The 17232-nt window shown below is 29.5% G+C and overlaps 3 protein-coding genes across 3 annotated transcripts; 1 reads left to right on the top strand and 2 right to left on the bottom strand.

Moving 5' to 3' along the window:
- Positions 1-2402: 2402 nt before the first annotated feature.
- Positions 2403-5734, bottom strand: LOC112685200 (KRAB-A domain-containing protein 2-like). The gene is made up of 2 exons (XM_025557020.1): positions 3507-5734; positions 2403-3212 (listed from the first exon to the last, which is right to left on the bottom strand). Exons 1-2 carry the CDS (start codon positions 3865-3867, stop codon positions 2872-2874), a joined length of 702 nt encoding a protein of 233 aa, XP_025412805.1. The 5' UTR covers positions 3868-5734; the 3' UTR covers positions 2403-2871.
- Positions 5735-7136: 1402 nt separating this feature from the next.
- LOC112685220 (craniofacial development protein 2-like) lies at positions 7137-7757 on the top strand. The gene has a single exon (XM_025557043.1). The coding sequence runs from the start codon at positions 7137-7139 to the stop codon at positions 7755-7757; it is 621 nt and encodes a 206-aa protein (XP_025412828.1).
- Positions 7758-11723: 3966 nt separating this feature from the next.
- LOC112685188 (copine-8-like) lies at positions 11724-16109 on the bottom strand. Its single transcript, XM_025556996.1, has 8 exons — positions 15948-16109; positions 14168-14453; positions 13886-14098; positions 13615-13824; positions 13420-13552; positions 13016-13246; positions 12729-12907; positions 11724-12093 (listed from the first exon to the last, which is right to left on the bottom strand). The coding sequence occupies exons 1-8, from the start codon at positions 16010-16012 to the stop codon at positions 11767-11769; spliced, it is 1644 nt and encodes a 547-aa protein (XP_025412781.1). The 5' UTR covers positions 16013-16109; the 3' UTR covers positions 11724-11766.
- Positions 16110-17232: the final 1123 nt, after the last annotated feature.

The raw sequence follows: 17232 nt of genomic DNA, 5'->3' as shown, positions 1-17232 counted from the left end.
AACATGTTTTACCCCGTACCCAAAATATTTGTTGAACATTTTAAATAATAATTAGGTATACCTAATCAATAATTTATTAATACTATATGTACAATATTATTCATGCAATTATACAAAACATAAAATACTTTTAGATAGGTACTCAATAATAATCCTGATTTCTGATGTACCTGTTGTTTTTTAAATCTAAATGTTGAACTATTTTAAACAATGGGTACTACTAAATAAGTAATTAATTTTTATTTGTACAATTATAAATGTTATTATGTACTTAATTATCATATTATAATAGAATACCGTTTTTCAAAATCTATCAATAATAATTTGATGAATCAATAACCATTACTTATACCTCTATACCAGCGATTCTCAAACTGTGCTCCGCGGAACCTTAGGGCTCCGTGGGCATATGTTAATTATCTAAATTTAAATATTATTAAATTTCTTAATTATTGAGAAAAACACTGGTAACCTGAATTGCGCAAAGAGTTATACTTTTTAGTGACACCAATTTTATTTACAACTAAGACTTCTAATAAAATTTGATTATTATGACTTTATAACTTGGCTGGTATTTTCACAAAATTAAATAAAGTAAATTTATCAATACAACATAAAATTACCAAAGTTTTCATAGCAAATGACAAAATCCGAACTTTAAAAAAAATGAAATTTTGAACTGTGTGTTTTTCTCAATATGAAATATAAATAATTATTGTTGTCTTGAATATAAATTTTTGATTTTCAGGGCTCCGTAAATTTTTTTGAAAACATAAGGGCTCCGCGGACAAAAAAGTTTGAGAACCACTGCTCTATACAATACCAATATTTTTCACAATTGAACCCAAATGATTTGTAAATTTATTTATTGACAATTCATAACAATTTTAAGTTAACACTTTCTGTATGATTTTAAATTCCAAATTGACACGGCCTCAAGTCGGTGGTAGGTTTTTCCTCGGTGAGGTGGCCGGTCACAGTTGAGTGAAGTGGATCGTGTTTTTTTTTAAAAAAAAAAAAGAAGAAAAAAAGAAAAACCACGAAACCGAACTGAATATGTTTTTCACGAGTTTATTGTCAAAGCGAACAAAAACAAAACAGATACGGAATGTGGTCCTCTGGTGACGGTGGTGGAGAGACGCGAGAAATGTCCGTCGACAATGTGCTTCCACGACAGTCACGAGCAAAAAAAAAAATAAATACTTTTAATTGACGGATCGGAGTGTCGGTATGTCGGGTTGACCAAACCAGTGTCCGTCGTAAGATGGGGGCCTCGTCCGTAGACACTGCCCGCCGGCCGCTGGTGCACTCCCTTATCGGCATCAAAAGCTTTCCCCCTCTGCCCGGTGTCCGAGGTAGGTAGGAAAGTGTTGGTGCGATATTATCGCCACCCGGGATGTGGCTGGAGAGAAGCTAACGCGGTGCGCGGTGTCGGTGTACATATTGTACCTACGACATCACGGTACCGCATCAAAATTATCTATATGATTGTTATATGATATACATACCGTTTTTTTCTGAGAAAATCAGCAATACCCACGCCAACTGAAATCATGGGTGATTGTAAACTCCATCAGAATATCAGTTAAAATAAAAAGGTAATAAAATGTCTAATGTAAATTCTGCCAGTTTTTTTTGTGTTGCCTGTGAATCCTCTTATAATCATATAAGAAATTAATTTTATAAACGTCAACCGAATTTTCATATTTTTAGTAAAGTTCTTACCGAATTTCAAACCCATACTTATATAAAACTAAATGGCATATCTCAAGTAAATAAGCTAAAAAACTCGAAATAAAAAAAAAATGACAGTGTTATAAGATGCTATAAATAGGTACACTAATGGATTTATACAAAACTTAGAATATTTACAAATTGTATCACATAATTTTAGTTTACATACATGACATAACTTTATATTTTTGGATTATAAATATAATTATATTATATTATAATTAATATAATAATCGTTTTAACGATTATTTATTATGATTTTTTTTTTTTTTTTACTGTGATTTAAATGTTTAATGTGAACGATATTATATTATATTATATATATGTTACCATAAATGCCCGATCACTAGATAAACCTAGGTTTTACAAGACAATGCTAGGTTTTACTGTTTGTACTCAGTAAATGCTGAAATTCTAAATTTTATTCGGGCTTTTACTAAACACGTTGTGTACATCCTAGGATATACAAATTGACTTAGTAAAAGCTGATCAATACGTGACACATAACATTTAAGCTGCGTAAAAATTATAATTATATATTATTAAAACAAACTACCGACAGATATTTAAATTCTTTATACAAAATAAAAATCATTTAAAAACAGAATCATTATTTATTCTTCATAAAAATTAAGTAAAATTCAGTAAAATTGATGGGTAGTTAGAAATAATTATTTAAAATTTTTATTTATTCGCACATGTTGTACTATTATGACTCCTGCTATTACATAATACATTTGACTGGCGGCATTTGCATTTTTTAGTTGTACATTTTTTCTGGCAATCACACCTTAAAAATCCTTGCCCACCTGATAGTGAAAGTTGAGCAACAGCTTTGCGTATGCTTGTTGCTGTATTTGGAACATCGGATATTGAAATACATTTTTCTCTGCATAAAGTAAATTGATTTCTAGTGAATAATTGATTCAATGTCACAGCTTTAGATCCTATTCGATAAAATTCTTCGTCAATAATTTCAACAACTACAGCCAATAATTTGCGAGAATCAATTTTACATCGGTCGAAATCTGGAATTTTCACTCGCACTGTTTGACCAATTAATACAGCAGGAAAATTTTTATTAGATATTGTTTTCATTTTTTTTGCTTGTTTTTTCAAAGATTGTAGTGACTCTTCTCATTGTCGTTTAATTTTATTAGAACGTTCAAGTAATATTTTTTCAATAACTTTTTCATTTTTATCTTTCTTCGATAAAATTGTTTTTTCATCGTTTTTTGTAGATCTCAATATCGATTTTTTTCCTAGGTTATGATCAATGTCTATGTCCTCATTGATTTTTTCAGTAGTATTCGTCTCCTCATTCTCATTAGAAATTGTAATTTTAGAGTCTTCAAGAACAAATATAAGGTCATCTTCATTAATGAGTTCTGTTATCACATTTTTCGGTATGCTCGAAGTAGCAAGTCCCATTTTCATAGTACACCCAAACATTGCCTCATAGGGTGATCGTTTTATACCTAATTCAAAAAATAGTTATAATTTATAGCTATTTTATTATATTATATTTTATTTTAAAATTTATATTACAATTGTAGGATTATTTTAATACAAATAATAATTATTCAATGTTATATTATACAAGGGTGTACCACGAAAATCTGTGTTTGTTCGGTTGTATATTTTTAATTTATTTTTGTGTTTATAATAATTACTAAATACTACTTAACCTAAAAATGAATGATATGATTAAATTGATAAAAATACCTTTTAAATATATAACAGAAAAAAAGTTAATAATAATTATAACTAACCTGAATGAAATGCTGAATTTTTCATTACATGAACAAATCGTAAAGATTCAGACCATTTTGCATTGTCATTAGTTTCCATCCAAGTTGCTATCATACTTTCGATGTCTTGATTAGCTCGTTCAATCGATCCTTGAGATTGGCTGTGACGAGCTTTGCCATGAACTATTTTAACTTGAGACCACATTTCACATACACTGGTAACAATTTTATTTACAAATTCTCGCCCGTTATCAGAGTGTAGTATACTAGGAGCTCCAAAGAGAGTGAATATATCTAGAAGTTGATATGCAATTTCTTCTGCACGTTTACACCGTAAAGGCCGTATAATCACAAATTTTGTCAGGTGATCTTGATACACCATAATGTATTTTTTTTTTTTTTTTTTTTATATATTTAAGTAATTTACAATCTATACAACATTATGTACAATGGGTAAATTTGATAGTTAATGTAATGTAAAATAACAGAATTTAACATTTAAGGGCAGGCACTCAGCAGCACCACCCGACCGAGAACATTTTGATGTCGCTGTTTTTTTTTTTTTTTATTTTAGTAAGTCTCTAGGCCACTGTCTTTTGAGTCTTCTACGTACATTGCCAAGAAGTGAGGTGGAAGAAAGTTGCTTTATTAATGGATTACTGTGAGAGTTTAAGTTGAAGTGAAATTTAGAGTAATGTGCTTTTGCTAATTAATTAAGTGTAGGAATTTTTAGGTCTTTGTGAAGATTATTGTTTGTGAAATACCAAGGAGAGGATGTTATTAATCGTAGGCAGATAGATTGAAAAGCTTGAAGCGTGTTGGTGTTAGAGGGCTTTGCAGAGCCCCATAACTGTATACCATATGTCCAAACTGGTCGAATTATTGATTTGTATATAGTAAGTTTATTGGAAAGGGAAAGTTTGGATTTTAAGAGTGGTCTAAGGATATGAAGTCTAGAGTTAACAGTTTTGCGTTTAAGTTTGATGTGTGGGCTCCAGGTTAAGCGTTTGTCGAGAGTTAGCCCAAGGTATTTGACTTCGTTTGCCTTAAGAATTGTTATATTGTTTAACGTGACAGGTGGAGAATCGAGATTACGTAGTGAAAAAGTTACTTGAACAGATTTAGTTTCGTTTATTTTGATTTTCCATCTGTTTCCTCACAAGCTGATCATATTTAAATGGTTTTGGATCATTTCACTGGCTGTGGCGTGGCTTTCGTGGGAGGCGGTTATTAGCGTGTCATCATAATGTATTTAAAACCATTATCTGGGTTTGATTGCATATCAATTAAATCAATTTGACATCGAGAATTCATTTCATTGTCCAATATCGGTTTAACAACGAGTCCTTTTTTGGTATACTATGCTTTTTCTGGCATGTTTCACACATTTCCAAGTACATATTTATAGCTTCAACTTTAATATTTTTGAATTTTTTTTTTTAGCATATGATTTATTCGATCCCTACCACCATGTCCTGTTTCAATATGAGCTGCGTGTATAATATCAAAAAGTTCTTCATTACATACGTATTATCGAATATCTTCAGATCCACTTTCCACTGGAAAAATAAGTTTGTCTTCATTCCCAATACAAAGAACATCAAAACGTTTTAATCTCCGATAGTGAATTGATTTTTTGACAGCGATTATTTTTACGTTCTTCACTTCTTGTAAATACGTATTGTACATTTCACGTGTTAAATAAAAAGTATTACTAGAATCTTTTTTTTTAATTATCGGATTTAAAACGTCATAAAACCTTTCTATATTAGCCATATTTAAGTCAAATTAACAATGAAAATAAATATAATTAAAAATTACATTAATTAAACACAATTCAATATAAATATTACGCGCACAAGGCACAACACATATTACACTGTTCTACAAATGGGTCCATCTATCACGTAAAATCCAAACAGACTGAACATGTACCTAATAAAACCATATCTAAGCGATAACGTATCCGTTAGTAAATTATTAGATAATTATTAATATCTACACATTGCAGTCGTAAATTTATCTTCGCAAAATAATTGTTATTAATCGTTGCGAGCAAATATGTTTGAAGTGTGATTTCCAGAAAAAATGTACAACATAACACGTTGGCTGCCATATGGCCGCCGGCGACCCAAACGATTTTATTTATTGTGAAGCCAATTGGGTAGCCGGCGACCCAAACCGAATTATTTTTCAGGGGCCGCTTGGGTCGCCAAATGCGACATTATCTTAAATGGACTTTATTTTAATACGGCATTTTTATTAATTATAATAATATATAATTATAATTTTTACGCAGCTTAAATGTTATGTGTCGTGCATTGATCAGCTTTTACTAAGTCAATTTGTATATCCTAGGATGAACACAACGTGTTTAGTAAAAGCCCGAATAAAATTTAGAATTTCAGCATTTACTGAGTACAAACAGTAAAACCTAGGTTTACCTAGTGATCGGGCATTTACGGTAGTATATATATATATTTTTTTTTAATATATGTCATAGTAATTTTATACTACTACTTGATTTTCTTCACTGGCGAAGTTTACATGAACTCAATTTTATCTGATTTTTTTCTGTGGCGGAGTTTACATGCACCCGGAACCACATATAGTATTGCTAAAGTTGTCGGGTAACCACATTTATTAGTTATTATTGATATTTATTAATAGGTATGATATACATACCCAATAAATGTATATACATTTTGTAAATTATAAAACATTATAACATAAATAAGTTAACTAAATTAAATTTAGAAAATGCACTGGTAACTGTTTTGATTACCAAAACTTATATCTGTATTTTGTATATTGTAAATTTCATAAATCCAAAGAAAAATACATTTTTTGTTTTAAATTGTACCTTGAACATGTTTTTATATTGAAACAAATAAGTTTTTAATCCATTTAAAAAATATTTAAAAATATGCTGTCTACCACGCATGTTTATATAAAAATATGCATTAATGTATTATAATATATAGGTAAATTAAGGTATTGCATCAATAGTAATGGTATATATCAATAGGTATGTATAAAAAACTAAAATTTTCCTTTCCTTCTTTTCTTATTTCTTTGTGAGCATAGAATTTAGTTTACGAGCCACAGTAAATACAAGGAGTGTCCATTTCAATAAGTCCTCTTTCCTTTAAAAAAGCTATAGTATTTTCATACGATTGAACAATTGAATGTTTGAGTAACATAATACTTAAAGTGTTTTAATTGTAGAATAATCTATCACGTATAACAGCACGAACTGAACCTGATATTCTCATACGTTTACGATTACAGTCATAATTATTGCTAGACTTTATTATTGAAATTAAATCGTAAAAATAATACTTAATCGCCGTCGAATCAATAGGAATGATCTAAAATATATATATATATATATAGATGTTCCCCTGTTGGTCGGGGCTAGAATAGACCATCGGTTGTTCCTGCCTGTCGTAAGAAGCGACTAAAAGGGACTTGTAGTAGGGCAGCAGCTACTACAATATTGGGTGTAGGTGCAGGTAACCACAATGGTAGAAATAGCTACACACCAAACAGCAGCCAGCAGATACGGGAACTGTATAACTGGTGGCTGCACTGCGATACGGAAGGCAAGGGGAGACCACCGTATAAATTATCCCAAGAAATAGCAATAACATGACATCTTCTAAAGTGAAATATTCCGGAGGTAAAATAGTCCCCCGTTCGGATCTCCGGGTGGGGACTACTGAAGAAGGAGGAAATGTTAAGAGTTGGAGAAGAATAGCTACTTGGAACGTTAGAACTATGTTGCAATGCGGGAAATTAGAAAACTTGAAAATAGAAATGGCAAGAATGAAGATAGATATCCTTGGCCTGTCAGAAATGAGATGGCCAAGAGCTGGAGATCTATGGAGTAGAGAATATAGGTTGATACATACAGGAACAGCGGATAATAACCCAGGATTTGGAGGGGTAGGCATAATAATGAGTAAGGCTATTGGGAAAAAAGTTAAAGGATTTGTACAGTACAACGAACGAATAATATTAGTCAAAATCGAAACGAAACCTAAGGATACAATCATAGTCCAAGCCTACATGCCTACTTCTAATAGCAGTGAGAGGGAATTAGAAGAAGTCTATGAAGGAATAGAAAAAGTTATTGAAAAAGTTAAAGGAGATGAAAATCTTATCATTATGGGTGATTGGAACGCTGTTGTAGGAGAAGAAAGCCTAGGGGACATAATAGGAAATTATGGCCTAGGAAACCGAAATGAAAGAGGAGACAGATTAGATTAGATAGATTTCTGCTCAAAACACGAGTTATTAATAACGAATACCTACTTCAAACACCATCTAAGAAGAAGGTATACATGGAAAATGCCGGGAGACATAGGCAGATACCAAATTGATTATATTATGGTCAAGAAGAGATTTAGAAACCAAGTAAAAGACTGCAGAAGCTACCCAGGAGCAGACATAGATAGTGACCATAACTTGTTAATGATGAAAAGTAACCTAAAGTTCAAGAAAATAGTATCGAGGAAAATCAATGATCGATGGCATATAAATAAATTAGAAGAAGAAAAAATAAATGATAAGTTTAAAGAACTTACAAACGACATAAGTATAAATGAGAGAACCGATATACACAATAGGTGGGGCATTATAAAGAGCACAATGACAGAAGCAGCATCAAAGACTCTGAAAGACAATAAAAGGACAGTACCCAAGAAAGAATGGATAACAACAGAGATAACAAGTATGATAGAAGAAAGAAGAAAGCTTAAGATTGGAACTACTTTTGAAAGTCAGCGCAAATATAGAGAACTAAGAAATCTCATAATACGAAAATCAAAAGAAGCAAAGGAAACATTTTTTGAAGAAAAATGCAAAGAAATAGAGGTACAAATGAGAAATGGTAGTAGAGATTCAGCGTATAAATCAGTTAAAAATTTCTTTAACGATTATAAAACAAATAGGGGGACAATAGAGGATAAAAACGGAGTAATTATTTACGAGGACATACAGAGAGGGGACGTATGGAAGAAATATCTTGAACAGCTATATGAGGGGCCAGAACTCACAGGACAAGAAATAGAGCATGAAGAAGTAATGGACAATAGATCAAATTATAGTGTATTGAGGGAAGAATTTGATAAAGCACTTAGAGATCTAAAAAAGAAGAAGGCAGCAGGAATTGACGAAATCCAAGCAGAACTTTGGAAAGAATCTGGCGAAAGCATGCGTAATGAGCTTTTTAAACTCATAAAGGAAATATTTGTCTCAGGAGAACTTCCTCTAGACTTTACAAAGTGTAAGATCATTCCTATTCCGAAAAAAGCAACCGCAAACAAATGTGATCAGTATCGGACAATTAGCTTGCTGACACATGTGTCAAAAATACTGACAATAATCATGTCAAGAAGAATGGAATATAAGATTGAAGCCATATTGTCAGAAGACCAGTTCGGGTTCAGAAAAAACATGGGCACGAGGGAAGCAATATTGGCTTTAAGAATCATTATCGAGAAAAGAATTAGAAAAGATAAGCCTACATACATAGCTTTTGTTGATATAGAAAAAGCTTTTGACAATGTAAACTGGGCAATAATGTTCAAGGTACTCAAAAGAGCGGGTATAGAATACACTGAAAGGAGACTACTCTTTAAACTATACCAGAAGGAAACAGCTGTTATACGATTTGGTGAAACTGAGGAAGAAGCACGCATAAGAAAAGGAGTAAGGCAGGGTTGTAATCTCTCACCTAGCATATTCAATGCATACATCCAAGAGGCAATTGACATAATACGAGAGAAAATACAATTGGGTATAAAGATAAATGGCAGGAAAATCGATATGTTACGGTTTGCAGATGATACAGCAGTCATAGCGGAAAATGAAGAAGAATTACAAAGGATGCTGAGATGTATGGAAGAAACTCTGATAAATGAACTGAGCATGAAAATAAATACGCAAAAGACCAAAGTTCTAGTATGCAGCAGAAACAATAATATTACGACAAGAATACATCTGCAAAATAATCAAGAAATTAAACAAGTAGAAGAGTTCTCATACTTGGGAAGCATAGTAAGTAAAGATGGCAGAAGTAAAAAAGAAATAGCTACGCGAATATGTCAAGCTAAAATAGCATTTAACAAAAAAAGAGGACTTTTTACTTCAAAAAGTATTAGCGTTCGCACCAGAATAAATCTTCTGATGACATACGTATGGAGTATAATGCTGTATGGCAGTGAAACGTGGACGATTGCCAAAGCAGAGCGGAGTAGGATAGAAGCTTTCGAGATGTGGTGTTTCAGAAGAATGCTCAAAATAAGTTGGACGGACATGGTATCAAACAAGGAAGTATTAAAAAGAATGTCCGTGAGAAGAACTTTATGGAGTAATATCAAGAAAAGGAGAAATGAATGGATCGGACATGTATTAAGATATGGTGGGTTACTAGGACTAATCATAGAAGGCTGCGTGGAAGGAAAAAACGCTAGGGGAAGACCACGAATGGAATATATGCAACAAATAATAGAGGACCAAGGGTGTACTTCTTATAAAGAGACAAAGAGGAAGGCAAGTAACAGAGAAGAGTGGAGAATTGCTACAAACCAATCTCAGGATTGAATACTGAAAAAGAAGAAAGAATATAGATGTGTGGCAGATGACAGGTTTGCGGTCAGGGGCGCAATTTAAATGAAAAAACTGAGGGTGCTGAAGCCCTTCTATCTTTTTCGCGTTCCTTAATGGTTATAGACACCCGCAACCCATACAATTCAACAGTTACTAAAATATTTGAAAAATATGTGAATATTTCTAAATTTAAATCGTCATACATATTTAAATTGGCCAGAATAAGTCCTTCAAGTGGCATAACATCAATAAGCCTTTGATTAAAACGAGCATCCATTGATTCTATTAAATAGTCAAGATACATTATACATATAAACACGGCCCATGGGAGGGCTATAGCCCCCTTAGCCCCCCTTTGGCTACGCCACTACCAGTACTGTATTCTTAAGAATTTATGCTGTTGAGTTCTGTTTCATAGTAATTGCATTAAGTAATTTATAGAATTAAATGTTTAGGTACATTATGCAGTTTTGTTGAATAACTAGCAAACAATAATATTAATTTATATATTAATATTTTTAAATCAATGAAACTACTTAGTCTTTTACCAAGAGAAATTATTAATTTTCAAATTCATTATTACATTTCAATACAAACTCATTTTATATTTCGACAACTAAAAAATAAATATGGTTCTCCACAGGTAGGCAATATAAAGCATCATCATTAATACATTTATAAGGAAATATTTTTCATCATAGCTTGATATACTACCTTGATAAAAGTAGAGTTCTAATAAATTGTTATATGAAGGGTACAGGAGAAGAATAGTAGTAGTCCATTTTGTACATTTTTCAAGAGAGTAAAAACAATCACATGGACTACAATCATTCTTCACCTGTATACCTACTTGTTAATTATCGTTAATATTTGTGAAATGAGATCTATTTTCCCAGAAACAATTTCAACACTCAATATACTACTCCCAATTTGCTTTTGAATCAAACCATAAATACAAAATGAAAAAAAAAAAAAGTACTACTAATTTCTCCTGTACCCTTCATATATTTTCTGAATAATTATCACTTTATAATATCAACTGATTAGAAATAGAAAGACAAATTTTATGATTTTGACAAAAAAAATCAGTTGATATTCAATCGCCTTAAATCAGACATGCCTGATGCAATTTGCCAACACAATTGGTAATACTACTGTCATATTGGTTCTTTTCATATTGTCATTACTTTTTGTAGTGTAGTTGAGTTTGTTGAACGTGTAATTCAAAGTGTTTACAATTCATTTTTATTTCTTTATTTTATTATAATTTTTGTAATAAATTATACAGCGTAAAGAATGGTAATCGCGATAATCAATAAGTATCATTATACCATCTTACACAAAGATATTGTATTTAATATATAAAAAATAATTTGAGTACAATTAAATATATTATAATTTAATTAAATACATTCCAATTATAAATTTTATAGATTTTAAGTATAAAAATTAAAAAATGTGAATAATAAAATAATTTATATTTATAACTAGCCAACTTCAATAAAAATACAAATTTTAATTGATAGTAAAAATAAATGTCAGAAGTTTAAAAAGAATATAAGTATTGTTTGATTAGAAGATACTTGTATTATAATTTCTAAAGCCAACAAAAAAGCACCAATAGATAATTTAATTTTTAAATTTTATTATTTTAAATTCTTGGATATCATTGGATTTTCAAATTTTCAATTTCTGGTGAAGATGTTTGAGATGCTCTTTTTTTAGGCACAATACCATTTACTTTCATATAATCCATAAACTGTTTAGGTACTTCTGCCAATACATCTTTTGCTAATTGCAAATTGGCTACGCTAGGATCAAGGTCATGATAGTTATTAAATGCAACAAACTGCACAATATCTCTCGATGCTCTAACTCCATTCATTTTCAGTCCACCTTTATCAGCATCCAATTCTTCCATTGCATCAAATTCTGCATTGCCAATACCAACAATAATAATAGAAACTGGCAATGTTGATGCATTTATAATTGCCTAAAAAATAAAAAGGAATAATAATACCTTCTATGTTATTTTAAAATGTATTTAAAATTATAAGAATAGTTTAACACCTTCTTTCTTGAAAGTAGTAAATTTCATTAGTTAAATATTGAAATTTCAAAGTTAACAAACAAAAAAAAAATGCTATTTTTAGAATGAACTGCTTTAAATACTAAAGAACTTATATCTACATGTGAATATCTACAGAGTTAGTAAATACTTAAGTATTTTATAAACTTTAAAAAATACATTTAGTCAAAATAAATATACTTATTATTAAATAATAAGTATATGTACTTTTTAATATTTAAAATGGAATGGATTTCATACATTTTATGAAACCCATTTAAAAAATATTTTTCATGCCTAGTACAAAATACATTTATAATACTCCATTAAAATAATAAATAAATAAATGTTTATATATATAAAATATATGAAAAGCAGAATTCTAATTAATTTAAATATCATACATAGATGATAAATTATTTTTAAATTAATCACAGTATTATAAATTCTACACTAATTTTTCGAAAAATTAAAAATATTAAAATTATAAATATTTTTTATGAAAATTAAATGTATTAAGATAATATATATTTAATATTAAAATACCTCAACAACAATACCTGAATAGTTTCTGGCATATCAGTAATAACTCCATCAGTTAGTATAAGTAAAATAAAATAACCACTTCCATCTCTTCGATTTTTTGCTATACTAGCCACATGGTTGATTACAGGTGCGAAATTTGTTGGTCCATATAATTGCACTTGATTAATACAACAGCGATAAGCATCTAATACACCTAAATATATTGAAATAGATATTTTAAAATATATTTGTCTATTATATTATAAATTTATAAATATTTATATGAACAATAACATAAAATAACAGATTTTATTAATTTTACCTCTAACTCCGAAACAATGTGGATTTTGAGGATTCATATTGACAAAAAATTCATGAGACACTTGTCCACTAGGTGGAATTTTGGCACCAAAACCTAATACAGGAAATTGCTTATCAAAATCATAGTCTTCTATTATAGATACAACTGCCCATATAGCTTGTTCATAACTATTCATCGAGTTGTTATTGATGAAATGCAAAGAAGATGGATTTGATGGATTACCATTTGATGCTATTAAAAATATAACACAAAATATTTATAAATAAATTAAAATAAAAAATAATTATATCTAAAACTTTAAGAATATTTAAATCAAATAAATTTTATTCTAGAATTATAAAAATTATTAACAGGTAAACAATAATTTTTAACATCAAGAGCATGAAGATAATTAGCAATTTTACCTGTAAAATCAATAGCTACAGTACAAAATATCTCTGTTCCTCCTTGGACATAATCTAAAAATGTATAAGTTGATTGTATTTTTATATATTCTACACGAATTTCTCCAGAATCTATATAATCCTTTTTTTTCTCTTGAAAATATTTTTCAACAAATTGTTAAAATATTAAACTAATAAATAATTTTAAGAATTTACTTTTTTTTTCCCATTAATACATTTAAAGATGGCATTAGTATCAGCAAGACCTTTAAGAGTGGTATGAAATTCACCAATAAGGCTATGATCCCCACTTGAATTCCAATCATAACAAATTATTTTTATATCACGGTCATAATCTCCATTGCAAAATGTTCGGACAGAAACATTAAATTTCTTCCATCGAGGATTAAGTGTGTCCTTAATTACCTACAAAAATATACTGAATAATAAATTTTACTAGAAAATATAATTAAAAATAGTTACTTACATCCGTTTTATAAACTAATGTGTAATTACCAGTGTCTGTAAGTTTATAAATTTCCAAAAAAGGGTCAGATTTACCAAAAAAATCTTTTTTATCCAATTTAAATCCACTCAATTCTAATATTATTTCATCTCTATCTGTGCCTAATTCTTCTGCTGTTATCACTAAATAACTACTTTTTAAATTACCATCACGATCCATCAACTGTAACTTGTTCTAAAAATAATAAAAATGATTTACTACCTAACCAATAGTTATTGTGAATAATAAAGCAAAATATCTTACACGTTTGTTTGCAACAAGTTGTCCCAAATTAGTCGTAAAAGTTCCAAGAAAATCATGTGATGATAAATCTTTTTCTTTCGAGTCTGTATCATAAATTTCAAACAATAGTGGTTGTTTTTCTTCAAATATGTAGCTAATCAACACTTTGGAAACAAAATTTGGATTTTGATTATTTTTAACAGTTTCAGTACGGTGAAATTCAATCCATTTTTTTTGTCCAAATGGCTGTACATAAGTTACACACATAGGATCCGATTTGGATAAAACATCTGTACCAGATAGACCCCTAAAAATATAATAGATAAATTATAAATTCATTATGAAACTGTATTGGGAATTGGGAATTTTCTCTATTTTTCACATGAGCTATAAAAAAATTAAGAAATTTTCTAATTCCAATGTACTAATCCATCTATAAATGAAATAAGGACTTTAAAAACATAAAAATTTGTTATTTAGCTTTTTTGATATTTTCTCAAATATTTAATTTAATCTATATAATCCATACTAAAGACAAGAAAAAATAGAATAAAGAACAAATATGTAAGAGGTAGTATTGGTGTATACTCGACAAGACGAGAGAAAATAGATTGAAAAAGATTGGGTATGTGATGAGGTGAGAGGAAACAAAAGCAGTAAGAGTGATTATTAAAATAAACGTTGAAGGGAGAAGAGGAAAAAGAAGATGAAAAAGAGATGGTTGGATTCGATTAAAAATGATATGAGGGCCATTGGTGTGTGCACAGGAGATTTAAAATATCAAAACGAGTAGAGGTCTAGAACTAGGGTGGCCAACCTCAAATAGTTGGGAAAAAAGCAAAGGAGAAGATGATCTATATATTAATATATGATTATAAGCAGGGTTTGGGACTTATAGCACTTAAAATCATTAAAATAGGTGCTTAAAAACATCATTATAAGCACTAAAATAAGCGTTTAACAAAATTTAAAATTCTAACTAAAAAATCAAAAAAAGTCAAAAAAAATCTTTACTTTCAAGACTTTAAGGATTTTGTGGATTTTCTAAGTGATTGTTTTGAAAAATAAAATATAAACTGTTCTCTCTGTTCTTGATCATTCTAATGTTTGACACTCAGTTTTATTTTCAAAGTTGGAACTCTCCTACAACCACTACGTGACAACTTAGATAAAAATTAATTTTAATTTTAATTCTATCAAAAACGACTATGCAGGAGAAAACTATAAAAACATAAAAAAAAACTGGAAATAAGCATTTTTTTTAAAAATTGCTGAGAAAACCAATAAAAAGCACTTTCAAATTTCTTAATTGTACGTGTTATAACTTGACATACACTTCTATAGCACTCTGCTACATTTAAAGTCAATCCATAAAAATAAGCAAATGCTTTAACTCCCGAGCTCTGATAATAAGTAATGATATGCATTAAGCTTTTAATAGATTGAATTATAACAAAAAGATATACAGTATAACATATACAATAAAAATAAGTATATGTTAAATACAACATTCAAAACTTATATAATATGATATAAGTGTTGAAATAAACAAAAATTATTCAAATAAAATTGATTTAAATTATATAAATTCAATTTTTGTTCAATATAGGTACATAAAAAATGATTAATAAAATTAGTTTTATAAAAATAATTTCATTATTTTAGAAAAATGATTGGTTGATTTTTTTTAAAAAATTTTCAAATAAGTTTTCATAAAAAAAGTAAACATGAACTTATCTTTCGCCATTTCAAAAAAATAAACTCGAACTATTTTAGAAATATAAATTAAAATTTTTTTTACCTGCATGCCAAAGATAATTCAATATCTACCGACGGAGATACAGCTGATCCTGGAGTGAAAGCCATTGAAAAAAAAATTTTCTTCTACTTTTGATTTATGAGCTGTAAAAATATTTTATTAAATTATATTAAACATAGGTACACGTTTTTATATTTTATTCCTACATATGAATTACGATTGTAGATAGGTCCTATCTATAATTGTGGTATGAATTGATAACAAATTGTTATCAAAGTCCAAAAATTCAATTTCTTGTTAGACGTTACCACTTTCTAAAATTTAAGAAATTTAGTTATACATTAATGATTTATAAAATAAAAATGTATTATTTCCCTATGTTTATATATTCCATTACGTCTCCTTCTCCTTCGCATTTATCCTAACTATTTGGGGTCTACCACCTAGAACTAAACCTCCACTCGTCTCAATTTTCTTATAGATAATAGAATAACTCATATTATAATTATAATCACTTTATTATCCATATATTGTTTTCTATATTTCCTATGCACCAAGAGCCTTTATATCATTCTCAATCGTATCCAACCATCTCTTTTTTTGGTCTTCCTCTTTCTCCTTTCCTATGAGCGTTCATTTTTAAATCACTCTTACTGCTTTTGTTTCCTCTCATCTCATCACATCCCAAACTATCTCAGTCTATTTTTTTTCATCTTATCTAGTATTGACACACACCAAACTACCCCTCACATATTCGTTCCCTATTCTATCTTCTCTTGTCACTTCACTCACCCATCTAAGTATTCTCATTTTTGCAACATTCACTATTCTGGTTAACAGGCCACCCAATACTCCGAACCAGATATCTTAGTTTCACTACACTCCAGTAAAATTTACTTTTCAGCAAAATTTGAATTCTTTTATCACAAGTCATCTTTCCATTTTATCCAATGTTTTACATCCACGCGAAAGCCCCCGTTCTTTTGTATAAATTATCCTAAATGTTTTAAGTTCTCGACTTCACCTATCACATCACCAATTATTGTCTTTGTTCTCCTCATACCCTCAACTTTTTGGTAACTTTCTTCAGTCATACTCTATATACTCTGTTTTATTTCTACTAATTCCCAATTCCTTTCCTTCAAGAACTAACCTCCACTTATCCAACCTAATATTAACTTCTTCTAAATTCTTTCCTACCAAAACTATATATATATATAGTTGCATAAAACGATATTATTTTGAATTATATTTTACCAATTATTTATTTCATCCTTTTTTAATAATTAGAAGTTAATTTTCCATTATTTTTATTTTTGTTCTATTT

The sequence above is a fragment of the Sipha flava genome, unplaced genomic scaffold (genome assembly GCF_003268045.1).
Source record: "Sipha flava isolate LNK unplaced genomic scaffold, YSA_version1 269_pilon_pilon, whole genome shotgun sequence".
In the NCBI taxonomy this organism is placed as follows: Eukaryota; Metazoa; Arthropoda; class Insecta; order Hemiptera; family Aphididae; genus Sipha; species Sipha flava.
This window is presented reverse-complemented; position numbering and strand designations above follow the sequence as displayed.

Bases quoted from the DNA above. Each gene is read 5' to 3' on its own strand.
- LOC112685200 (XM_025557020.1), bottom strand. From the start codon at position 3,867: ATGGTGTATCAAGATCACCTGACAAAATTTGTGATTATACGGCCTTTA. The intron at 3,213-3,506 runs GTTAGTTATAAT...TTTTTGAATTAG, and splicing joins AAATTCAGCATTTCATTCAG to GTATAAAACGATCACCCTAT.
- LOC112685220 (XM_025557043.1), top strand. From the start codon at position 7,137: ATGACATCTTCTAAAGTGAAATATTCCGGAGGTAAAATAGTCCCCCGT.
- LOC112685188 (XM_025556996.1), bottom strand. From the start codon at position 16,012: ATGGCTTTCACTCCAGGATCAGCTGTATCTCCGTCGGTAGATATTGAA. The intron at 14,454-15,947 runs GTAAAAAAAATT...TTATATTTTTAG, and splicing joins GAATTATCTTTGGCATGCAG to GGGTCTATCTGGTACAGATG. The intron at 14,099-14,167 runs GTAAGATATTTT...TATTATTTTTAG, and splicing joins AACTTGTTGCAAACAAACGT to AACAAGTTACAGTTGATGGA.